At 36.3% G+C, this 26,812-nt stretch overlaps 1 protein-coding gene across 3 annotated transcripts in view; it reads right to left on the bottom strand.

Annotated features, from left to right (window-relative positions):
• SH3YL1 (SH3 and SYLF domain containing 1) overlaps nucleotides 1-26,812 on the bottom strand; it is a 45,094-nt gene that overhangs the window by 12,973 nt on the left and 5,309 nt on the right. The window contains exons 2-9 of one of the 3 annotated variants that reach the window (XM_079325676.1): nucleotides 18,916-19,026; nucleotides 17,805-17,918; nucleotides 17,249-17,313; nucleotides 14,581-14,693; nucleotides 11,310-11,438; nucleotides 10,431-10,593; nucleotides 9,731-9,803; nucleotides 8,957-9,013 (exon numbers count right to left, since the gene is read on the bottom strand). In XM_079325676.1, the coding sequence (XP_079181802.1) occupies nucleotides 8,957-9,013; nucleotides 9,731-9,803; nucleotides 10,431-10,593; nucleotides 11,310-11,438; nucleotides 14,581-14,693; nucleotides 17,249-17,313; nucleotides 17,805-17,918; nucleotides 18,916-19,026 (825 nt within the window). Of the gene's footprint in view, nucleotides 1-8,956; nucleotides 9,014-9,730; nucleotides 9,804-10,430; nucleotides 10,594-11,309; nucleotides 11,439-14,580; nucleotides 14,694-17,248; nucleotides 17,314-17,703; nucleotides 17,735-17,804; nucleotides 17,919-18,915; nucleotides 19,027-26,812 lie in introns of those variants that run through there. The other 2 variants (XM_079325677.1, XM_079325678.1) reach the window with 2 other exon arrangements.

Genomic DNA, 26,812 nt, shown 5'->3' with positions numbered 1-26,812 from the left:
AAAAGATTCAGAAACTGCATTCTGTAAGATGAACAAGTGAGTGTCTCCTGTTTTAATACAAAGTCTAGCACTTTCATAACATTCATATTATATGAATACCTATGATATATATAGAAACTCTTGTTAACTTTAGCTGCACTAAGGGACATAGGGGCTTTTGAAATCTATGCTAGGATTTATTCTTGCCACAATTACTGATTCTCATTGCTTTTATGTTCCTTCAGCAGCAGCACAGCCATTATTAATTCTACCTACACCACAGGCTCCACCAACTTAAAATTTCAAAAGATAATCAATGTTCCTCTTCTGTGTCAAGTAGTGACTCAAGCAATTGTACTTCCACTTGCAGTATCCCACGGTACAATCCTGTAATCATTTGACCACAGTTTAAACTGGCAGCAGGAGTAAGGCAGATAGCCCTATTCATTACAGAATAGCTTCAGCAAGAGCTAGAAATGGCACAGAACTATAAACTAAAGCCTAATCTGATCAGTGAAAACTCTGCAACCTGCAACATCCACCATCACATGGAGGAAGCATCTTGGACATCCATTATCACCCATGGTGTGCTGATACTACACCTCCCAGCTAAGCACAGTCAAGCTTTGCAGAATACTCATTACATCAGCCCAGTCAGTTATGGTAAAGTTCTTGAAATGAAAAAGCAAACCTTACCACAATTTCAGTTGAAATTTAACAATCTTATTAACAGTATTCTTCATACACAAGCTTTTAATTCGAGTGAATTATTGGCTGCATAGATGCTCTTTAAAAGACAAAACTAACAGCAATCACATCCCTTGGTTCAAGCAAGAGGAAATTTTGGCTTGCAGATGGGATTCAATCACTGGCTCACATTTGTCCAATGTGCAACTAATGTGAAGGCAGATTTTTCCCTCGACAGTATCTCCAAACTTACTCTGCTGTCTCAACTTCAAATACTGTTTCACCTTTCTGCAGTTACCAATAAAAGGCAGAAATGTCAGGACTAGAGAAGACAGAGTCTAAACTCTATGGAAGAGACCAATACTTAAAATTGTGGACCAGAGTAAGTTTTCCCATTATATTTTTCCTTACAGATAAGTTTTCTATTTTCCTATTTTTAGTCTTCTTTTGACACCTTCCTTGCCACATAGCAAAGGAGCTGCTAAAAACACAAACATGCACCACTGAGAGGAAAGGGAGAAGAGGGGTGCAAGTCTCAATGTCTATAAAAAAAATTAACACTTCCTTTCCACAAGAGCAAAGGTCACTTCTAGCTGAGCTTCTTCAAGAAAAAAACAGCTGGGAAAAGAATATTTGAAGGTTACCTAATATGGCAAAAATTGTTAATGAGAAAGACAAACCAAATGAAATATAACCAGAGAAGTCTCAATGCAAACCTTGCCAGATTCTCCATGAAAAGGTAAGAAGTTTCTTGAAACCTTGTTTTTTTGTAGAAGTGAAAAGCATTATTACACCATTTCTAGAACAGTTATTTCCTGTACTAGTTAAGCTTACATGAATGCCTGTTTTTTTGGGGTTTTTTTGTTTGCTTGTTTTCCTATGGCCTCCTATTTCTTATTCAGGGACCAACAGTGTTTCCTCAAAATGTGAATGACCTTCTTGGTTCAATCAGCAATATCCAGCTGGCTGACCTGCATGATGTAACACTGAACCAGCACAGCCAAGGCAGATCCAGGATCCCAGGTCCCTCCATGACAGAGAATATACCACTTTTTGTGGAACCATGGCAACTAATTTTACTGCTTATGGGGAAATTAAAAAGTGGGTGCTCCATCAGGGTGAAAAATAATAATTTCCCAGAGAAAAGAAAGTCTTTCCTTAGCATTTAGCATAAAGTAGATGTTCTTAACCCTGCTATAAAGTGCCAGCCCACTATTACTGCAAAAAGACCTGCATTTCTTCCAATTGTGTTAGCTTTTGTCTCAAGTCAGTCAAGGACAGGGCATTTCTCCACACTCTGGAGAGAAATCCTGTATATCTACTACTTCCTTGAGGTAATCAAGATTTCTGTTTAGCTTCAAGTACTATAAATGAAGGCTTTTCTGGAAAATAGACAGGAAAGCAATTTAAACTTGTTTTAGTCTTACTGCTTGAACAACAGAGAAGCAAATACTATCTACAGCAGTATCCAGATTTGAAACATTTAAAGAAAGTATTCCAGATACTAAAGCATTAATCTACATGAGTTACAATGGCTTCAGATAAGACTTCAATCTATACTAGTTAACATTTATATGCTCCTGTGAACAATTTCATGTTCTAATTTTGTAAATCAGAATTAACACCTAAGTGGTGCTTTATACTTCAAAAAAATATGCATTGAGAGCAATGAATTTTTTCTCTGCTTTAACTCAACTCTCCTAATTTTTATTCCAAACCATTAAAAAATGAATGAGAAAAAATGAATGAGAAAAACATCTTTTACTCATGCCAGAGTAGCTAGTTCATAGCTAGCACAACAGCTCTCTGCCCACGCACACACACATACATCAGGAAGACCCCAATTTCATTCTAGCATGTCTGACCTCAATCTCTCTGTGCCTTGCTGTATTTTGAGTTAGCTGATTATATGCATCAAGTTATTTGTTTCAGTATGACCAGTGAATGCTGCATATTTTCCTCTCAGCTTGCCACAACATAAGCCATAAGCAGCTTGATTATCTGACTTATCACATTCATGATAGTAATAGTACGAGCCTAGTAAAAGTGAATCAGGGATAAAAATAGTCTCAAAAATAATTTCCTGGGATTTCCTGGGTTTGGTTAGTATTAAGAAAGAGCTCATAATAGCAAGAAAATTAATACTGTGGGGGACCACCAGATGGATGTTTTATTTTTCTAGTAACTAAATATAAACATGTCAGTAGTGTTGCCATGAAAAACACAAAAATAGACCAAGCTCATCTAAAACCCTTAAAACAAAACAAAAACTCCCACACTTTAGTTTACCAAATTAGTAGACAATGACATGAAGGATTATGGCAGAAGCATTATATGTCTTACTTTGTAGAATTTTTCTAAAACAAATACCTATTTGTCACACTGAGCTGTCTTGTTGATTGTATAGTTCATAATCTGATAAGAGTTTCCTCATCAAATTATAGAATTGAAGGAACAGATTACTGTGCAGCTTGATGAGGGTTCTTCCTTACTATGGTTCTACATGATCCTACTGCAAATCTCTTCCTTTCTTGGAAAAGGAGTAATTCATAAACTGAAGAATAAAAAGTGGCTTTTTATCCAATTTCAGATACACAGCACATATCCACAACACCTAAAAAAGTATGTACACATAAGATTTTGTCATGTTTTCATGGATGATTTCATTTCCAGTTCAAAAGCAAAATGCATTTTTCCCCTCAATGTGAACCTCAGTCTTCAACCTTAAAAACAAGAGGTTATGGACTCCTTCATTCCATGTCTATGAAGATATCAGGTACAAAAAACATTTTATAATCTTACTTAAATAAAAGTTAAAAGCTTTTGATTCAATTTTACTACAATTCAAGTTGGCAAAGGAAACTTCAGAATGATGAAACCATCATCATCTTTATCCAGAATAGACAGAAAGAAGCATATAATGAAATATTGAGAATATCCTAGAAAGGCAGACTCAACATATACGCTTTCTAAAAACAAAGGGAAAACAAAAATACAGGTATTACACTTGGAAAAATTTAGTCTGAGACCACAGAAATAGCTGATTTTGTTTCAAAACTCACAAAATATTTTTACTTTCCTGCTGTGGTGCTTAGTCTTATTAAAAATAAAAATGCCCAAGTCAAAAGTCACTCATCAGGAGGAGATTTGGGCACAATTACATTTCTCTTGTAGCACAGTTGTCAGATTTTTTTTTGTCAGTGGGTATTTCTAAACATGGAACTGCACAGTGAATATAAATAGTTGCATGTTAGATTTCCAGTTAAATCTGAGTTACCAAATAGTACTGGTTTTGTTAAACCTGAGTTGAGAAATACATATATAGAAAAAATAAAAGTGATTGCTTCAATACATGCCTACTAAAGCAAGCCTATTTTAAAATGGCAAGCACATAGTGATGTTCTCTTTCAGCAGTTCTAACTAAAATTTTCATTTTTTTCAATATACTCTGTTAAAAAAGCTCTGCATCACACATAAGTAGAGGTACTAATTAATGCAGAGACTGCTAGAATGGTGTCCATGTTCCAGCTTATATTTTCTTTTCCAAACTGGATCAACATTATCTTAGAGAGTAGTAGCCATCAAAGTAACAAGGTAATAAGTAAGATGTACACTGACCTGCAGAACAGATACACAAGTAAAATAAGTGAAACAGGAGGTGAAATCACAAGCACAAGAAAATTTAAAGCTTTTTACCTCAGAAGAGGTCTATGAATTCTTAGTCCATAAAATTATGTTTGCTTAGTTAACATATTTGTAACTGGCACAAAAACATCCATAATGTACTAATGAAGGCAAATTCATATGCAGACCCTCAATTTTCCTTGACAAAACACACTTCAGGAGGCATGAAAGTCTGTCTTGGAATTCTCTTGGGAAGCAGATTTTCACAGATCTACTGAACCATCTGGCATTCATAGATTACCTAAAGAAACACTGAGATCATCTCTGAAATTATAGAGAAGTGGGCCAGGCCTGATTCCTGGAGAACTGCAGCCATGCAAAGCAGCACCTCTGATGCATTTAGCTAACACAAAATGAATTTACCACCTCATGCACCACCTAATCAAAATGGGTTGATATTGCTGCAATTGTTTTAAACATAAAGAATACAAAAGAGGATTTAAATAAATAAATAAATAAATAATAGAAAATATAAAGACTGGAGTTTAGTGCAAATTCATTAGAGCTTTTACCAGCCCAAATCTCACTGATCTCAATGATCTTACTGAGCTCAGAATTCAGTATTTGTATTATTACTTAAAATTTGAGAGGAAAGAGAAAATTACTTTTGACAAAGAGCTTATCAATTTTTTTGGCAATCAAAAGAAAGATGAAGGAAGACCAAAAAGTGATTTGATTACAGCACCAGTGTCTCAAAGAGAACAAGAGGGGAACAAAAAACAAAGCAACTCCTCTCCTTAGGAAAGGGCTCTTTGATATAATGAAGAAAACCACAACAAATACTGTCTGAAAGCTGCAGACAAATTCATGTAGGAAATGCATGAATTTTTAATATTGAGGTTGACGAATCACTCAAATCATTGAAGCAAGAAGGTGTTTTTTTAGCTTCTTAAAAACAGTGACAATTTCCTCATCTGCTCTCATATCCTCATCAGCAGGCTTGATATAGCACTTATTTTAGTATGCAAGAATATAAATATATGCCCATTGGGAAAATAACAATCTGCTAATATTTTATTTCATTTTCAAAGTGAAAGGTTTCTGCTGAGAAAAAACCTAGTTAAAATTCATATTTTGGGGTTTTCTTTAGTTTTACTGTAGTCACATTGGGGTGTGTTGATTTTGATGCACAATAGTTAAAAAGTTCAATGGCTGCAGGTATTTTAATGCATTCAAAAATCCAAAGAAGAGAGCAAGTATTTTTCTCAAGATAAAATTTTAAAATGTTTAGTTTAATAATTGTGGAAGGTAAGTGTTTCTGAGAGCAATCTAAAAAACCTAAAAATTTTTAAATATTCAGGCTTCACAGCCACAAGTTCCTACGGGTTTCTTGAGAAAATCATACAACCCCTTAGAAATGCAGACAGCATCATTATTTTCACCAAATGATCAGAAAATACTTACATTGTTATCAAAAGAGCTGCTTTTGTGTTTAATATGAGTATTTTGTCTTATAATATTGTAAGAATTTAAGCCCATAGTGAGATTTGATAATTGTGAATGAGTAGTGGAAGAACACTGCTTGGAAGGAAGAAATTTCTTCCATTTTCATCACCACTCCTGTCTCAAGTCTGTTTCCCAATTGTTTCAGCATCTTGGCAATTTCAAGTCATTATTTTACAAACATGTGAAACAGTCCTTTCCTAATTAGCTGAGCTGAAGCAAAAATGAAAAATACCTGACTTCTGATTTGAACAAACTGTTATTGATTCAGTTTAACCAACATTCACCTCAACCCAGGTCCAACTTTTACTAGCAGATCACTACTCTTGCTTCTACCAGTTCAGTGGGGAAACCACATCACTGTAACATTTTCTGAATTGTATACTAATTCAGCAAACTGTTAGGAGGGTAGGCAGATAAGTCACCATTTAGCTACATTTTTGGTTACTTGCAACTCCATGGCAGAGCCCCAAGCAGAAGAAACTACAAGTCATAACATTAATGAAAATGTAGGATTAGATATTCCTGTGTGACAAACTGTGAACCCAATGTATCTAAAAAAATTGTCCTAATGAAATGAACTCCTGAGCCTACATTGTCCAACTAGTAACTACAGAACCATGGGTAGTTTGCATTACAGATGTGGAAAAGAAGTCCAAAGAATCATCCATCCAGAAAAAGAAAAGCTAGGTTGTGGTACTAAATCTTGGAAGGGCCAATCAGCCCTTTAGCAGATTTTACAACAAAGAGAGAAAAAGCAGAAAAATGAAGATGCAAATGCCTAATTCTATTAAAGAAGGCATGAACTTTCATACTCGTAAGCAAATCAAATTTATTTAATGAGTCTTCAGAAAAATGTCTTCTAGTGTAGAAACTTCATACTTCACTGAATCACAATAACTGTATCAGCTGTTAGTTTATTGCAGTGTTTTGTTGTGGTTTTGTTTTGGGGTTTTGTTTTGGGGTTTTATTTCCCAGAATTGTAAAAGGTCTGTGCAATTTTTAAACTGCCTATAAAAAAATGTGTGATATTTCCAAGTTTCTGGAAACATTTAAGACACTACTGAAGCTCATTTTACAAATAAATGCATTATTTAAGCATTATTCAATTACATTAAAACAACTTCCTTGCTTTTGAGTTCAAGTATCATATTATCAGTTTAGAAAAAAACATGTTTTTCATTTATTGCTCTTCTTGCACTTGAAATAGGTTATATTACATTACTTATCTATATAATTCAAGTACACAGAAAATAATTAAAAATGTTTCATCCACAAATCTAGCTCTTCTTTCGACTAATAAGAAGAGTTAATATTTCAACCTTTCTACTACTTGTATAACTGTTGCGAAACCAAATGCTGGTAACACAATGCCAAGCTGCCCCTTCCCCAACCAAAGGCAAATCCTTAATACTTGCTTTTTGCTCAAAATCAAAACCTACCTCCACACCAGCCACCAGCTAATATAGTTTCCTAAAGATAAGATTCATTCTCTCTTTTATTGGTTATCTATATATATTTTTTAAACGAGAAAGACACAAAAAATTTTGAATATGTCTTTTACAGATCACTGTAGAAGAACATCAGTTCAGCAGTAATTACTCCTGCAATAAAGACTGACATGTATGTGCTATAGCTGTTAGGTAGCTCTTTTGAAATAATTTGGACTACAAATAGGCAAAAACAGATTACTGGCAGGAGGGATGGCCTTATGGCTCTTTCTATTTCAACCCCAGTATTAACACACCCTCTGTGAATGGGACTGAGACTCTTGACTTGATTGCTCCCTATAATAAAAAAACACCTTTAGCCTTTAGAAACATAGAGTATTTCTGTGGATTCAGAAAATATTTGAACTGTTACCCATGGAAATGTAATCTGCAACAGAAAGCCAAATACACCATGCCATCATCTAGACAAGATCCTACTGCCCCTCTCATTCTTCAACAATAAACTTGTATATTTTGACTGCTAGAAATCCCCAGTAGCAGACTCAGTCTATATTTGATTTCAAAGAATCTTGAAAGCAATTCAACGGATGGCTCTGGAATATTTTCACCTCTTCACCTGCACCTGAATAAAAGAACACTCCCTTCAATACAGGAAATGTGTGCAAGCTTCAGAAACCTGTTCTCAGTTGGTCAGGGTGAGACTGGGAAAGCTTAGTTTTAATGGCCAGAAGACCAGTTTTCTCTTGGATTACAGCTATTGAGTACAGACTGTTACAGTCATCCTTCTTTTCCTTGTAAAAGTCCTATGACAGAATAACAAATCTTGATTCTTGGGAAGTCTCTGATCTGCAGAAGCCACATTGATAGCTCAGCTTAGGATACTCCTACACTGGCCCCTTCAACACAAGTATCAAGAGCATGTATGAAGATATGAAAAAGAATGTAAAAAATTGATACATAATTTATATGAAATTTTAGTGAAAAGCTCTAATTTTTTTTTGCCTGAAACAGATTTTTCATTGTGATCTATTATCAAGCTCAATTTTAGCTGTATTTGCAGAAGTAAAAAAGAGATACTTTGTTTAATTTTATTTTCAAGTGAGCATTAAATATGTTAAAATGTAAGTACATATTCATATATATGTATGCAATATGGAATGCAAATACTGCATAGTAAGATTCTCCTGATTAAGAGCTGAAAGTGCTTTAAATATAAGAGAATCAATAAAACAACAAACAAGTAATATCTTTAGTGTAACACAGAGTTATTCCAGTATAAAAATCTGAAGAAGCAATGCAAATCTGTGTTTATGCCAGCATAATCAGGTATCATCTGTGGAAGCACTTTTAAAATTAAAACAGGAATTATTGTACATTGTATACAGACTTGGACAGAAGCTTGTTATATCAGCTTTGCTTTTCATTGATGGTAACATAAAAATATTTTACTACTTCAAGTGCATTTTTCAAACAAAAAAACTTGTGCTGCTCAGAAAAAAGAATATCATCATTAGAATGTTAAGCCAGGGAATAAGATTAATGTTTATGAAATATTTTCAGGAGCTCATACAAGACCTGAATCTCTTGTTAACACATGGATCATAAAGAAAAATAGCAATGGCAAGATATTTTTTGTATATCTTTCAAAGTACATTTAGGACTTCTCAGATTCTACACTGTACTAATAAAGTAAGTATAAGCTTAATACTTACCCACAGATGCATAATCATTGGGAAGTTCAGGATAAAGTTTATTTGTATTCTTTTTGGCTGAAAGAGAAAATAAAGTAGCAACTTATATGACATGCTAACATATTTTGTTGTATTTCATATACTGCACTTCTAATACAAGTTCTACAGTTATTAAATGACTGCAGTTAACTAAGGAGCAGTGCAGAAGAAAGAAATACAGACTTTGCCTCATATCCTTAACCAGAGAACTAAGTTAACAGGAAGAGCTGCACAGTAAAGCCTCACTCTGAATGAAAGCACTTTGAAAGTATGTTAAAGAGCCAAAATTCTGCCTCTTCTCCTCTACTGTTAAACCTCTAATGATTAAAAGATAATGACAACCTAAAGAGAAACTATGATTTCTAGAAACCAGAAGCTTCTAGAACTAGGACCAGCAGTTTCTAGTAGGGCAGCTCTTTTTTCTAAAAAGTTTCATTGTACTATGGGGCTTCTATGTATCCATTAACATGAATATTTCCTTTAAATTATGACATGATTCTGTAACTATAAAAGCACTGTTTCTATAGCAAATCTGTCAGTGAGAAAAGGTTTGTTAATATAAAACAAACAAATCCTTTAGTCTTTATCCCTCATGGCACTTCATCAACATGCTTTCAGTGTTTGTCCAAGGAAGAGTATTTAAAGAAAGTTTTTCTAGAGGCAGCTGCTATAATAGTATATAGTATTAAGTATTAATTAGCTTCAAAGTTCTAATTCTATGAAGAGAAATAATTAGCCATTATCAAAATTTTTCACCTGGTGGTGTAGGTCTAACAGCAGGTTTAGGCGGTTCTGGTCTGGATGGTGGTCTAGCAGGCCGGTCATTTACCTAAAGTAGACAATTTGATATAAAACATAGCATCACATCTGGACTTGGATTGTGGCCTAGAAGTATGTTAAGTTACACTAAAAAAAAAATTAAAATTACTCTTTTACTATTGAACTTGTAGGAACTCAAGGAGCATACTAAACACAAGTAACATACACATGATACTGAAGTGAATCACCATGGGTTTAACAAAGCTCAAAGTCTATCAGTAACATCAACATCTGTAAGAAAATATTTTCTACAGTCCCAGTATTACATTATAAATGTGAATGTTTGAATGGATGACAGAAAAATAGAAAAACTAAGATATTCAATTTGCAATTAACTTGACCAAAAATACTTGATCAAACATTCCTAATTATCACCTCAGATTTGATGATGCACAATTACAAAACTAGGATATACTTTGTTATTCTGGAAGATGCAAAGCAAATCCAGCAACATTCTTGCCCCCAAGAGCCTAGCAAGGAAATATTTGAACAAATGTTCCACATGCAATAACTGACATGTTCTACGCCTTCAGTCACCCAATAGAGAAGTAAAAAATGACACATGAATATCAGAATTAACACTGTTTAGGAACAGCTCAGGAAAGGGAAAGCCTATGTGAAAAAGAAGTGCACAAACCCTTCTTTGTTCCCTTACAGATTTTCCTGGATTATTTTTTTGTTCTTCATTTTCATACACTTCAGTGAAGGATGCTAGAATTTCATAAAGATCATCTGCTTGAGTAGGGAAAGGCACATCACCAAGCAGAATGGCACTAGCACGAATGTCCTGCCCATAAAATCTGATACAAAAAAAATAAAGATTTCAGGTATTTGATTATTATTACATTTCAACTTCTCAATAAATTCACTTTGTGCAAATGCTCCCTATCTCCATTCCTAGCCCTGCATTTTTCCTACTGATCATATACTGAGAAAACTATTTCAAAGCTGTAAATTTGGAAAACTGACCATAGCTGCCATTTTCCTGCACCACTTAACAGGAGGAGGTAGAGAAGCTGTGATTGAAGTGGAACCCAGTAAGATGGAAGGTGTGTGGGGGAGAGGTGTTGCTTTCTGTATCTGTTCTTATTTCTCATTACCCTATTCTCTTATTAACTGAAAGTAAATTAAACTAATTTCCCCTGGATCAGGTTGGAGGTTTTTTGACTGAAATAGCAATTGGTAAGTAATCTCACTGCCTTTATCTCAATTTATGAGTTCGTCATCATCCTTTATCTTCTCTTGTCCTGTTGAGGAGGGGGAGTGAGAAAGCAACTGGGCTGGCATGTGGTGCCTAGCTAAGGTCAACCTGCCACAGATAAATAATCCCTAAATATTTAGCATCATCTCAATACTCACTGCAAGATATCAAAATTGAAGAAACATTTGTCCCTCAAGAAATTCTAAACTGGGCATTGTATGTTTTCACAAAAACCTATTTTTCCAAAATGAATGTGTCCTAGTTAATTCTGTCACTATACTTGCACTGGATCTTTTAGATATTAAGAGAGCTTACTTGCGATTTGTTTCTTTCCTTTCAATTAAACAGGTTCCTTCCAGAGATACTCCTGCAAACAGTCCTCGAGATTTGCAGTATGTGTAGACAGCAGCAGAGCTTCTCAGGGCAACATCCCCCTCTAAGTTTCTAGAAGGAAAAAGCTTTGGTTGATATTCTTCAATACAGTTTTCTAGCATGAACAGCAATCATCTTTTTCTTTTAATCCTTCATTTTATTTTTACCCCATTTTCAGACAGAAGCAGAAAAAATGCTGCCTCATATGAATGCTCCCCATTAGGTCTCTGAGAGGCTGGACTGTTCATGGTTTATGACTCAAAACAATCAAGGGGGCTCCAGGGTGATTTGCTGAGGCCAGGCTTGCACCCTTTGAGGGGAGGTGAGTTTGGGTGTGCAGTGAGAATCCCACAAGACAGAGGTGGAGGCTGCAAGCCAGGCTTTCAGGCTGATGAGGCAAATCCTGCAAGGTGGTATGGCACCTTTTAACAATATCATGCTAACTGTTCTCACTCATACAACTCTCAACCCCTCCCCTGGGGAAGGTCTGATGGGACATGATTCAATGCACTGACAAGAGAGGCAGCTGTCATGTCTGAGAAGGGATCATCAATCATCAAAGACCCCCAAAGCACCCTCAGACTGATTCCTGAGCCTTTGCACCAAAGGACTGAATGTGATGCAAAGGTATGCAACAGATTGGAGCCTGTGGCAAGAGACAGTGTCAAACTTTCCAACCAGGGGAGGTACCTGGGTGCTCCCAAATAGCCAGAACATATCCATTGAACACACATCCATTGAACTCTAAGCTTCATGGATCCCTCACCATAGAGAACACCAGAAGAAGAGGACCAACAGGACACTGTTTGGATCCACAGAGAAGTGATATTTTCTATTCAATCTGTCTTTCTGTCACTCTTTCTCTCTTCATCTTTTTCTATTTCTTTCTCTCTCTCTCTCTCCCACTCACATTTAGTGTTAAATAAAATCCATACTATTGACTTCAGCATATCATCTCACATCTCATCTGGGCAGAGGCATCTCTGTAATAATTTTAATAACTGGATCTGAACAGCTTCCTCTGAAAACTATTAAGCCACACTTTAATCACATTTTAAAATGATCTGATTATGCTTGGACTGGTGACTGAAACTCTATTCAATATTTCCAAATCCTCCTAGACTTTATGGTCAGCACAAACACTTCAAGTAAGGCCACACTGAACCTCAATAGATTTAGAAGAATACAGTATTTGTCCTTCTCAGGATCACATAATATTTTAGGTTTAAAGACAGTCATCTCAAAATGGATACAACAAATTGAAAGAAGGTTGCTCTGGACTTTGTCCAGCCAGTTTTTGAAGAATTCTAAGGATATAATTCCACAGACACTCTGAGCAACCTGTATCAGCACTCGATTTTATTCATCTCAAATTACTTTTTCTCATATCTGGTCAGAACCTTCCTTGTTTCAATATATGACTACTACCTCTTGTTGTCTTTCCATGCACTCCTGTAAAGAACTGAGGTCTGTCTTCTTGGTGATGCCCTGCTGGGAATGCAGCCTCACAAAGTCTTCTCTCATCCAGGTTTGATAAACTGAGCTCTCCCAGCCCTGTCATTCACATGCTGCATTTCCCTGGCCATTTAGGTAGTGGTTCACTGCACACATTCAGATTTATAAACAACTTTCTGCAGGGCTAAAACTCAACACAATAATCTAGGCACAGTCTATGAAATGTCAAGTAAAAGGCAACAATAACTTCCCATATCTACTGGTTACAGTCCTGTTGATGCAACCCCCTACACTGTTCACCACCTTTTCTGTGAGGAATCAACTGCTGGCTTAGCCCCACTGTCCACCAGATTCCCAGCACTTTCTCTATAGAGAAGCTGCTCAGCTTGATAGCGGGTTCATCCAACTAGGAGTGCAGAACTTTGCACCTGATCTTTAATTTCATGGGGTTTCATGTTGGATCTTTCCTCTGCACTCTCTAGGCCCATTGCTCTGAATGGTAGCCCTACCCTGAAGTGCATTGGCTCAAATCCTGGTTTGGAGTAATCCATAATCTTAAAGAGGGTATTTTGCAACTGCTCCTCTAGGTAACTGATAAAATTACCAAGAATGAGAGGTGCTAGAAGAATCTCCTGAGGAATTCTAAAGAAATCTGGCTTCAGACTTCAACATGAACCATTTATTACTGCTCTTCTAACCCAATGATCTGGTTCTTCACCTGTTTGCTCATCTCCCCACCCTGACACCAGTGTCTCAGCTTGGACACAGAGATATTACAGGACAGTGTACTAAGTGATTTTGTAGGGTAGATGATATTCACTGCCCTTCCCTGATCCACAGATATCTCTCTCTCTCTCTCTCTTCTGTGCAATAAGCATAATCCTTTTATTTTGTTAGAAAATATTAAAAACCAGCAGTAAAAACTTCATCATCATAAAAAAGTAGCCATAAGGAGGCACATATTCCATAAACAGAGTCTGAGGTAGCTGGGCTTGGTAAGCCTGGAGAACAGAAGACTTGGGGCAAACCTAACAGCAGGCTTCAAGTATCTATGGAGAGGTAATCAGGAGTAGGAAGCCAGGCTCTTTATAGCAGCATATGGAGGAAGAATAAAATATTATTGATGTAAATAGAAAGAAGAAATACTTTGACTGGATGTAAGGCAGGAGAGCTGAACAGCAGAGCAGGTTGCCCAGCCACCTCCTTAATTGGGGCTTTTCAAGATTCAACTGGAAAAAAGAACTGAGCAACCTGATCTGAAATCATAACAGACCTTGCTTTGAGCAGGAGGTTGAAGGAGAAGTCTTGCAAGACTCATTTCCAAGTAAAATTATTCAGTGATTATTTCACCTCATCCTTCAAACTAAACAGGCTTAACCACTTAAAGGTTTAAAAGAAATTATTTAGTGTAGTTTTTATTTAATGTTGGGCAGATCTGTGGTGACAGAAAGCACAGACCCATATGTTACTAAAAATCATAGTTCTATCAGGCACAGAGGTATCTGTGCTCTTCATTCAGCCTGGCCAAGAAGTCTCCTGCAAAAAGAGAGCAAATCTCAGAATACTTTCTTTCTACCAATAAATTACTTAATCAGGAAAGAAGAAAAAAAAGAAAAAAAGAGATCAGCAAGAACAATACGGTCCAGTCAGCATAACCTGTCACCCAGGTTGTTCTGTAACATATTTTAAAAAGCCACATCAATGTGGCTTTTAAAAATTATCTTCCATGTATGCCTTATTAGAAAAACATATTACCCACCTCCCCAGAGGTCCAATTGCCACAGTAAGATTTCCTCCAAGTGTAAGATTCCCTCCTTTGGCAAAAGCTTCTACTGCTCTTTCATGATTCAGTATTATCACTAAGTCTGAGACCTATAAAATATAAAAGTGCTACACTTTTTAAGAAGAAAGAACAACACGAGATCATCCTCCTTTCTTATGAAGGATTATTTTGAAACAGCTTTCATTATAAAGTTGATTCTTTTTCTGCAAGGTATTTTGAATGAAAAATCCTTTTAAATCAAATTTGACTGATTTTTTTCAAAGTGCTGATATGGGCAGTATGTGATAAACCACAGCTATAAGAGAAACTCTATGTTACTTCAAAATTCCTAACTGGCAATTTCTTATTTTCTATAGCTTATACTAACAATTATGAAGGCACATTTTCAGATGTGAATAATTTTGATCCTTCAATAATTCAACTAATAAAGGCAAGACAGAACTTACTAAACAAAAATTCCTGTCCAAAGAATAAAAAGCAAAAAGGATACAGGTTTCATTGTTAAAACTTTATTTTCATGACAGAAGTTTTATATATCTGTGTGTGTATATGAATTATTAATTAACTTTTAAAGACTTGAATATGAGATGTAGTCAGTTGTTTCAAGAACCTATTAAACCTAATAACTGAAGAGGTAGCAGTATACCCAAGGACTACTGCACCTGATCTTTCATCTGATGGACTTGACTGAAAGCCAGGTTCAGAAAAAAACTTTCAACTTACCCCGAAATCCAAACAGTGACAGCAGGGAATACAAGAGGAAATACCAGATTATTTGCAAAACAAGGCTGCCTAGAAGCATTACACACAGCATAAGAGAGGTCTTTGTTATTAGCCCCTGGTAACCTCCACCCATCCCAAACAAAAGGTGGCTACAGGAGCAGTTTGTGAATCATCCAGCGATGAAGGGAGAATGCCTTTCAGGATACTGCTTCCTCCTCTTACCCATTAAGAGGATGAATCCATTGTCAAAGATCAGCAAATCCATAACAAGAAAGCCTTCAAGGAAATAATTTATATGAATTTTATCTAAATTAAAGATTTGAAATCACTGTGATACCAAGTCACTGTGACTTCTGAAGCATGATCTCCTTCTTGTTTGTTAAAAACATCCATAAGTATCACTACAACTGTATCAACTATAATCTCTCCTACAGGAATAAATTTCACCTAGTTTCTTAAACATCTAAGTTCATATAGGACTAGAAGAATGCTGAAATGGGACTCTGGGCTCCTAAGTCACACAAGGTACTTCTGAATAACATATATTTTCTAGAAGAAATAAAAAAGATTGTGTTATAATAATGGCAGTAAGGAAACAACATTTTTTAAGCTGTCTAAAATTTCAAATGAAGGGCACAGCATTACTCAGAGAAAAACCTCTCTCACAAATAGTTTCTGTGTTGAAATTATTTGATTCAGTATCAATAGGAAATGTCTATATAATATAAAATAGCAGGTGGGGATGAAGATTTTCATAGAATTTTCACAGATTAATCGAAACACATGAAGAGGCTTAAAAGAAAAAAACAAACAAATCCCACAACAAGATAAGCTCTGGGGTTCAAACTGAACACTTTAAAATGCATTCAGATCCTGTAGTAATGAGAACCAATGAAAATCCCTTATAAAAATTAATGATTTTGTATTCACATCATCCTCTAAAAAGTGCATGCAATAATGCCTGAGATCACACAGTGAACAAATGAGGAGAGAATAAAAAATTTGATCTGTTGCTTAATATGTGAGTGCTGGCTGACTGGCTGCCAGGACAGGGATAGCTGTAGATGTACTGAGGGCTGGCATGGATCACCCAGATCAGCTATACATAGATTCATCTCAAGAGCTGAATGCCCATTGCAAGAGGTCTTGTTGGCAGTGTATTGCTACTCTGATTTTCTTTGGGAATCAGCAGAACAGAAGCTAAACAAAGAGAAGAAAAAGTCTGAAGGCTAGAGTGGGGAAGCAGAGGAAAGATGAAAACATACAAGTGTGAAGGAGCTGAGAGGAAGAAGAAGTGGGAAGCAGAGGCAGAAGGCTGTCAGGGCTCAGCTCCTCCGGGTTTCTCTGAATATGTTGGGAGTTCATTACCTAAGCATTTCTGCTAGCTGGAACTGGTATTACTTCAGAAGAGGCATCACCAGTTTTGGTGTTTCTAACTGAAGGGTCATGTCAGTAACCACAAGTGTGAGTGGGAAATGTGGGAAGTACAGTAACATTAAGTGAAGTCCATTTCACTCCAACTTCCATTCTTTACACTGTTTCTTGCCAGATGGAGTCCCTGTGCTCTTTAGTAAAGCATTTGACAAAGCATTAATTATAGGATGTTTTTTCAATTAATTTCAATTGTCTTATATGTGAACACTGACAGGAAGCTCTCTGTAAGTGATAAATTCAGTCTGCTAGAAGTGATAAATCAAGGAAATTAGTGTCATGTCACTTTTTTTCATCTAAATGTCTTTAATAATTTCACTGGTGGGATTAAAAATCCCTCTTTTGTTTGTCTTGCATAAATGGATTTCATAGTAATATTTTGTACATAAAAATAGATTCTACTATCTCACTAACATTTAGATCTTTTTCGATGTATTTTAATTTCTTGCAAAAAAAGTTACCAACAAGTATTTCAAATGCCAAACCATACCTCAATTCCAATTTCAAATCCACCACCAAGACCAGCAATTCCTATTGCAGAGGGAGCAGACCAGGCTGTCATGTAAGACAAGATAAATTTATCGAATTTTTACATATATTACAAGAAATACTAATTTTATTTTTACAATTAAGAATGCTAAAAATTATTCTATTTAAAACTATGCTCAAAACCACTACAATAGAATCATAACTATAATGCTTCATGCTACAGGAAAGGATTTAAGAAATACAAGCCCTCACAATCAAAACAATTCCTTGTTACAAATAATTTATCATAAACTTCTTAATAATCAGATATAATCATTTTTTCTAATGAATTTTATACTATATACTTTTACATTTCATTCTTTTCCACAAAGATACTGATACATTTACATTTGGTCAAACAAAGGTACAAAGATTTGAAAACAGCTTTCACACCATTGTCACCTGTCACCTACTTGCCTGACTCATCACACATCTCCTGTTTTATGTTGTGAAAAGAACAATGAAAAAATATATTTTTCTCTCTTTTAATTCTCTCATGAAGGAAAATATCCACTTACCTCCATTAGAAAGTCGAGCTAATACAATTCCACTTCCACCTCGAGCAGTCACCAAAAATCCAGCCTTGATAACAGACAAAACTGCAAGGCCTTTGGCTTTAGCTATTACATGAGCTGAAACAGCAAAATCATTTATTCAAGACACTGTAAGAGAAGTTCTAAGAGAAGGGGGAAACAAAACATTCAACAAATATGAGCACAAAAATAATCGAAGCAAAAGCTTAAAGAAAGCTGCACAAAGAGTTGAACTCACAATGACACTTCCACCACAAGAACTGCAAACCTAGCTGCAGGTCACATTAGCTTGTAACAGTCTATGCACTCCCACAGCTGCTTCACCTGTCCTGATCAGCTGGTATAGAATTTGTTTGTTTAGTGCCACACACTTTGTGTGTGAGTACCTTTGGCAAGATAAACAGAAAACAGGCAGTGAGTACCTGACAACCACGTCTCCACAAATTTTTGGAAGAGTCCAAATTTCAATCACAGCAACACAGAGCAGCCTAACAACTTTGTATTATTAGACAGTGTTTATGGCAAATACTGATGCATCGTCATCCTGCAAATCTTATTCTGCAATAACAGAACATAACAGTTAAGGATTCAAAACCACAACCAGCAACACCAGGTGGAGGAAAACACTAGGAGAAACAACTGCAAAAATAAAGATGATAGCAGCAAATAGGAGTCCTGAACCAGTATCAAAAGGAAGATCATCCTGATTTCTTTGCTTCAACTTACTTTCATCTAGCTAATTGTAACCAACACAGATATTCAAGAGCTAAAACTACTATTCCAGGTTCTCTCTGAAGAACATACATTTATAGGGTTGAGGATGAGACAGCTCATCCATCCCAGGGGGAAACCTTCCAGTGCAGGTACCTTGTAACAATAAACATTCAAAAGATCTCTCCAGTAAGTAACATCTGCCAAGAATACAGCACACTGAAACCCTTTACTTCCAAAATATTTCAAAGAAGTTTTGGTGCCTGAAATTTTCATTCATCTCTAAGTTGTGGTCAGTGGAAACAGGGAATTGGTAAAGACAGCATGACTGGAACACAGGGAGCACTGAAAGTTTTAGCTGAATCAAAGTGTTTTCTTTACTCACGTGGTATGATTTTATCTGGTCCATTTCTGGAAGTTATTTCTGTAAATTCTCGTAGTATTTTAGCTGCCTTTTTAGCTTCTGACTTCAGGTTTGAAGGTATAGGGTTGTTCACTGTAAAACATGAAAGATACATTACAGTCATTTAGGATATCTCATATGAAACAAAGAGTATCATTTGTATGGGAAAAGTGGTTCTTTACAAGTAAAAAGTAAACCAAACAAACACTAGCAAATCAGATCCACATTTTGTTCCTGACAGTTTTAACTGAAGACACCATTTAATAAAACACACAAGGCTGGTTCTTTTATGCAATCTTTTTCTCTTGCATGTGTTCAGAATTCACACTGGTAACAACCAGGGTGTTTGAGACACATCCTTAGTTGTTCCTGTCACTATTTATTTATAGATTTATTACATACAGATTTGTCTAATGCTTTTTCAAATCTGCTAATATTCTGCCATCAGAACTCCTGCACCAGCAGCAGTTCACCTCCTACCTAAAGAAATATGTGCTCTATTTTAAGTTAATCTGCTAGTTACAGTGATGCCTGATAGATCAAGTTTTACAAGTTCTGGTGAATAGCTAATGAATTTAACTTATCTAATACCTTCCTGCTTTTACAAACACTCAAGCCCCCAGCCTCCTACACTCTTTCAGGAGTCTCAGCCTTCTTAATCTCTCCTCAGGGTAGTTGCTCCATCACCCACCACTCTAATTGCTCTTCTCCACACCACCATCAACACTGCTGTCCTTAAACAGCAGAGGAACAGGCAACTGCTGACTCATGAACACTAAGGTTTCACATCTGTTCAGGACACTTCTCTTACAGAGCTAAACATCTGGCATGTTCTGAAACAAAATTCTGCTTCAGATCAAAAATTTTTCTTTAGAGATCTATTTCCTGTTGTAGGTCTTATCAATATTTTCTTTCCAATGTGATCTAACATAAGCCCCTCATGTATTAAAACTGAGGAAAAAGCACAGATTAGACATAAATTATGCTTACTTTATAAAGCTGCAGAATACAGAGGCAAACACCCAAGATCTTATAATCTAGCCTCCAAACTCACAAGATCATAAAGTCTACAGAAGTGTGTTTATTCCAATTTGATCACCAGAATTGCTGTCACTAAACAATGACTAGACAGAATCAAGTATTATAAACTGGTAGTATTCTGCAACATTATAAATTCCCTTTTATGTATGAATAGTAATGTTTCAGCTATAGATTTGCAAAAAGAAGCCTTAGTGCAGTTACAGAAATAAAGGTTTAGTCTTGATTGTTACATCTACAAAAATCCCTCAAAGTTACTTAAATTATTCTTGTTTTTCTGTCTGGACATAACAACATTCACTGTTTCCAAAGTTATCAGAACCAAACCATCCAACTAACACATAAATATATTGCCAGACCAAAGATCTAATCTCACATCACATCTCTGAAAAAAACTAGTGACAGCATTTCTATAAAATTCTACTGTTCCTAAATTCACAAACATACAAAAAAGACTGTGCACAGAGAAACAATATTCAGTCAAAAGTGGACAATTTTTTTAATTGGCATTCCCTGAACATTAATTCATCTCTTCACTCTGGGCAACATTCCCACTCAGAATAAGATGAGGACTATATATATTTTGAGGTTACATCCATGAAGCTTAGAGAGCAATTCAACTCAGACCAAATGGAGCACATAGCAGCAAGTCAGCCAGATTTCTGTTCAGGCCCCATTGACTAGAATAAGATACATCTCCATTTTTTCAAAGAGAAGAATATTCCTCTAATATGTTCTCCAGGCAAGAAGGGTGATTCCAAGAAAAACAGAGATTTTGCCAGCTGAATGTCAGGATTAGTGTCCCCTGAGAGAGCTTGCAGCAACATTTGGCTTTGGTAAAGGTACAACCTTGTAGAGTTTGAATTGACATCAGTCATCAGAAGGCTATGCAGAAATATCAGCTTCTCTGGGAACAAAAGGAAATGTACAGAATGCAACAGACACTAAACCACACTGCAGTTATCAGAGTAGAAATATTAATTCTATCTCTTAATAATCCCTTCTCTTTTCAGAAAATTAAGGTGATAGTCAAGACCCTGAATGTGAAAGGATAGGAAAAGGTGAAGCTCTAAGAGCTCAGGATATTCTGAAAGGTTCTTGGATGTGAATTTTCTCTGACTGTTATGGTACTAAAGTTGTCAAACTGCTTTCAGGAGTTTTGAACATACATTTCTTCTGTGGCTGGAAGGCTTCCCCAGGCTGGAAAGTGGCTACATGGCAAGAGGAGAGGCTGGTGTACCTCAAATAAAATGTGAACTCACAACTGCTTTTGGTAGATTAACAAACTAAGGTGGAGCATATGTCTCCATTACTTCTGTTGTTTGTACTGCACACTGCATTTTCAAGGTTAGAGGACAAACATGACCAGCATGTTGTAAGAGAAAAATGAGATTTCTGCTTTTTGATATCTCTATGGAGATAAACTGAGGCAGTCCCAAAAAGAATATTGCAACACCATTCTTCTCAAGAAGGCACAAAGAATAAACCTAGAATATTATAAATTGCAACTAACTAATATTGTAATACACAATGCATGTCCATTTGCAAAATCAGGTGAACACTTCTATATGTAGGCTTTCACTTTAGATACTTTTCAGGTCTAGAGGTCTCAAGTTTGGGAAGCTTCACCTACCTGGTCTACCCAAAATGCACATTTCATGGTACTTAATTTTTCCCATCTTTCAGTTAGATTAAACTGTGGAAAAATGGACAGTTATGTGCCAGTTATGCAGGACTTCTAGCAAAGTGATCAAGACAATGAAAATAAGACCCGTACACTGCAGATGAAAACATTGGGGAGTTAAAAAACATTACTGAGGAAAAGCAAGCATTATCCAGCTTCTAGATTTAGAGGAAAAAAAATAAACTTCTGTGCTCGTCTCAAACTCTTCCTTGTTTACCCACACATTCCTTCCTCCCCTTTGCTTCTCTTTGGCTAATCTCAGAATTTGGAGAAACATCTCCAATTATTCTTACTATTCCTAAAAAGTAAAAAAAAAAAAACAAAAAAACCCCAAAAAAACCACCACCACCAACAACAAAAATAAAAACCAGCTCATATTTCATACAGATTAGAAGATAAATCCCCTAGCTAAATCTATTGAGAAAATTAGGTGTTTTCAGACCTGAAAGTCTGCAAACAGGAAGAATAGAGTGGGGGGAAAATACAGTTTTTGTAAGCATTTTCAGATTTCAGATTCAGAATTGCTTCAGGAAGATTTGATGGTTACCAGAAACACTGTGTGCATGCCACTGTGCACGTAGTGCTGTTTAATTGAAGACAATTCAAAGCCAAACTTCAGGACTCAGCACAAGTGATAATGTCACTACTTCACTGTTCCTTCACCTCTGAAAGCACAACTGGTTCTCCAAGCAACCTGCTCTAGTCAAAGGTGTCCCTGCCTACTGCAGCAGAGGTTGGATTAGGTGTCCTTTTTCCTTCCAGCCAAAACCATTCTATGACTTTCCTGCACTATTATTCCAAAAACTGTATTCTAAAACACGAATTTTGCACAGAAAAATAGCATTAGTTAAGCAAATTAAAAATTAGGCATTTCCACTCCAATCTTTCTAAAAGGGTTTGGTGTTTTTTTTTTTTGGTGGGGGAGTACCTTTATCACCAGGGAATGGAGAAATTGGAGAGAATTCATCTAGCTGTAAGTACAAAAATAATCACAGGAAAGCTTAACTTCCCATCCTCAAACCAACATCAGAAACTTTATTTTCTCCCTGTACCACTTGTTTCCTGCATCATTATTTCTTCTGCATTCCTTAGGCAGTTACAGGAATTCACCCTTCCATTATCCCTTGCTTTTCCCCATCCTGTCATAGACTGAGGTAACGCAGGATTATTTGTCTGGAGTAAGACACAGCAGGTGGATTTGACAACAGCATTCTGCATTCTGCAGTTACTTTGCTTGTGGCTAGACTTGTGCACTTTCACAAGCTAAGAAATGGGTGACATTTCTAAAGCACAGTGGAAGTACAGAGAGGGAGAAAAGGGAATTAAAAAAGAAAGAGGTTGAACATGCTACCAACCAAAGAGCTCAAAGCTATACCTTGCAGAGAAGGGCTGCAAGTAAGATTTTAATTTAGACAGTAGCAGGTATGAAAATTTAAGTGACATTAATTGGCAAGCAAACATGGCACAGAGAGGTTTTAACAATGGACAGGATGAATAAGCCACCTGATTAAACACTTCCATGCTGCAAACCAATCCAGTTACTCGAAGTGGTAACCACATGATTCTTTCTCCAGTGGCTCACTTTGAGTTCCTTGTTTACTTCCATAACGTGTAGATACTAAGGAACTGACAGGATGCCTGCAGAAGCCTTGAGGAACTGATGACTTGTTTTAAATAAAATCCCAAACAAATCCACACCCTGACCTCAATTATGTATAATAAGATGCTTGATAAGGCCTGGCTGGACTCCCAATTTAGTGCATGCTAGAACCACAGCAGAAGAAATATAGCATTTTTATTATTGAGAGAAGAGGGAAGCTTGGCTCTCCCTCTTGGGCTATGCCACACTTGATTTTCTTGACAGAGTTGAGGAATTATACAAGGACAGAGTTAACAATCAATACTAAAAAAGCAAAGTTTAATGGTTCAATATGTAGTGTATATATAGTATGGCCGAGGCCTGACTCTTACAATTAAATTTTAGATCAATCAATTTCATAAAACTTTGTTCAAAGGCAAAGAAAATTGGTTTTTTAGTAAAAAAAATCTTAGCAAATCAAAAATAGCACAAATATGTCAGACAATTTAAAGCTATTCACTTTAAAAAAAAAAGGACATGTAGGCATGGACATTTGCACTATGAAATAGTGGCATCTATCCCAAAATACAACAGAAATAAAATAAATATTATAGTGATAACAGAGGAGTAAATTCTTGTTTTTATTTATCTTAATCATTCTATAAACAGAGGAAATTGTAAGCAAGATTTCTGTGACCTCAAAAATTATTTCAACTTCTGTTCATCTATCAAATTATCCTCTTCTCCCTCAAGCTTGCTTTAGGATTTGAATTGTAAAATTAGTTCCTTAGAAACTAACTTAATATCACAAGTCTATTGGAAAAAAATCATGTAGACACATCTGCTTTTTAACAATAATACTGTATGAAATATTTAGACATAAGCAGGATTTCCGTGTTCAGTTTACCCCATCAATAACATACGTAATAACCCTGTAGCACTGTCTTCACTATTAGCTTTTAAGTATGCATATCTAATTGTCTGTTTTGTATTCAAGCACTGCTCAGGAAAGAGGTAACCAGGAGCAATAAGACAATAATATCTATCAGGAGGATACACCGACTGATGGATTTGGAATGCCGTGACCAGCGAATGCTCAGCTGGGAGCAAGCTTCATTTGCACTCCTGCTTGTTGTTGAAAGGAGAAGATATTGAGCATATGTGAGTCAGCAACACAAACCCCATGGGGGAATATCACACCAAAATTGATTAACTGCTTAATTTGTAAGCTGATGAGGCAAGTGCGTCAGCCTCTGATTTACATTCTGACTAACAGTAATAATTTGCTGGCTGAACATTTGGTGAAATTATCTGAGCAAGGTGCATTAAAGAATAAATAAAGCCTTTTTACTTAAAAGCTATAACTAATTCTGATACAATCAAAATTATGCTGAATATGAACAGATGAAGTAAAGCCTAGTGGCATTACAAGAACCCAAACAACAAAAGTACAGTTTCAAAGAATGGATGACAAAGGGTAGATAAAGACTCACATGCAGATTTCACACATACGTAGCCCATGTATGTTTGAGCTTTGAAGTATTTGGTGAAAAGTGGTTTTGTGGGTATTTTTTGGCCACAAAAAAAAAAAGAAAAAACAATGACAAATACCTCTGTGAGCCTCATACAGGAATTCACTCTTTGCTTTCACTTCACTAAGAAGTTCAGAAACAGCACAAGAATATATTAAGGCATAGCTGATTTGCAAATACCCATGGTTACATCAGGAACATCAATGCTAAAAGGCTTATGTGAACAGAGAACATTCAAAATATGAACATTCATAAACATGAAAATTCACAGAGTCAAGAAAAGTTAAAGAACAACATTCTAATGGAAAGGAGAAACCTGAAAAACAAGACTGTGCAGCACTGGAAAATGGCCTAAACAAGAAATTTCCATTTGCTATTGCAATTAGAGATTAATGCAATTTTGGTTTCACAAACATGTAACAACATGATACTGTGGTAGCCAGCTCCAGCCTTGGCATTCATCTGGTACTTGGAATTCCTCGAACAGCATGCCAGATGTGCATCATAAGCACTTTACCCAGCCCAAGAAAAAGTGATGCAACACAGAGACGTGGATGACGAGCAGCAGCCTATGCTAAACATGTCTCTGTGCGTCTCCCTCCATTTATGATTTCCAACACTTGAAGCCAATGATTGAAGGCAAAGAATCCAGGGTAATGAGATGTCAAGAAAAGATCTGTGAAGTTCAAAGAAATAGCGAAGTAAGTTGAAAAGGACCCTAAAAGATGTTAAAAAATAAAGGCAATAATGACCCTCTTTAATTGAAATCCAGCAGACTACTATTGTGAGAGCCTGAGCTCCTTACTCCTGGTTTGAAACCAACAGCAACAAGCAGGTACTGTTTCCTCCAGATTCCAAGGACAGTGAACAAGGAAAGGCTCAGAATGTACACTGTGAACATCCTGCTTATGGTATAGGCAAGGAGTTTATGAAAGAAGTAGCAGGGAATGAGAAAGCAGCCCTGACACACTGGTTAGCCAATGGGCAAGGTTGTAGAATTCTAACGTAGGCACCTTGAGAACAGCCAGGCAGATGGGAGACAACACATCATACATCAGTGTAAGGCAATGGAAGCAGAGGTGAAAAGTAGAAAACAGGGTCTCTGTACAGTGAAATTTTGAGGTATGCACATGTATTTCAATCACAATCTTTATCACTTTTTCTGAAGTGATTCCTAAAGTTTTACCGGCTTCCATGCTTCACTGCTCATCAACACTGGTGTGAGAAGTCAGTGATCTGCCAGTGACACTATGAGCTGTGGCAGGGTGCAAGTACTACAGCAAGCACTACATGGCCTTGCAGTGTCAGTTGAGCTGTGCTGGAAGGCTCTAATGTGTGCTTTCACAACCCTAATGGTTTTTATACTATGAATTAATGTAACTACACTTTCCTCCTTCCCCACCCTGGATTACAAGTTGTTTACTGGATGGCATTGCATTAAGCTGGTGATGGTAATGGTGAGAGAGGCAGAACAGACCAGAAAGGTCTGCAGAACCTGCAGCTGACAGCATACAGAAATCAAGGAGTTGGAAGTATTTACCTAAGACAGATGGAAATATATTCTGTCCAAACACTCCAGTGAGAGGAAGTAAGAAAGTGCATAAAAATATAGCTGAAAATGGAAAAAAACAAAAAACCAACAAAACAACAACCCACTCTCACCTATGTTAAAACCAGCCTGGTTTTCCTTGTTTTACCTGCAATAAGCTGCTGAAGGCAGCTGTTGATGACAGCCTGTGCCCAGGAAAAATCTAATGACCATACTGAAACTGCAACTAAATTCAGCCTTCAAGAACTCAAATATACAAAAGGAATGACACAGAATATAGCACCTTCTCTAAAAGGAAAACAGTCCACCAATTCTATATTTCAAAGAGGAGAATCTCACAGACATTATTAACAATATAGAAAGCTGAGATAAAGTATTTTGAAGAATTCTTTAATAGAGGACATTATAATAAGAAATCATAATAGAATCTGTGAAGCTTGTATTTCCACAGTTACATATATTTATACATTTAAATCACAGCAATTTGTGTGGAGGGA

The sequence above is a fragment of the Erithacus rubecula genome, assembly GCF_903797595.1.
Source record: "Erithacus rubecula genome assembly, chromosome: 2".
Taxonomy (NCBI): Eukaryota; Metazoa; Chordata; class Aves; order Passeriformes; family Muscicapidae; genus Erithacus; species Erithacus rubecula.
Note: the sequence above shows the minus strand (reverse complement) of the source record. Positions and strands in the feature narration are given on the sequence as shown.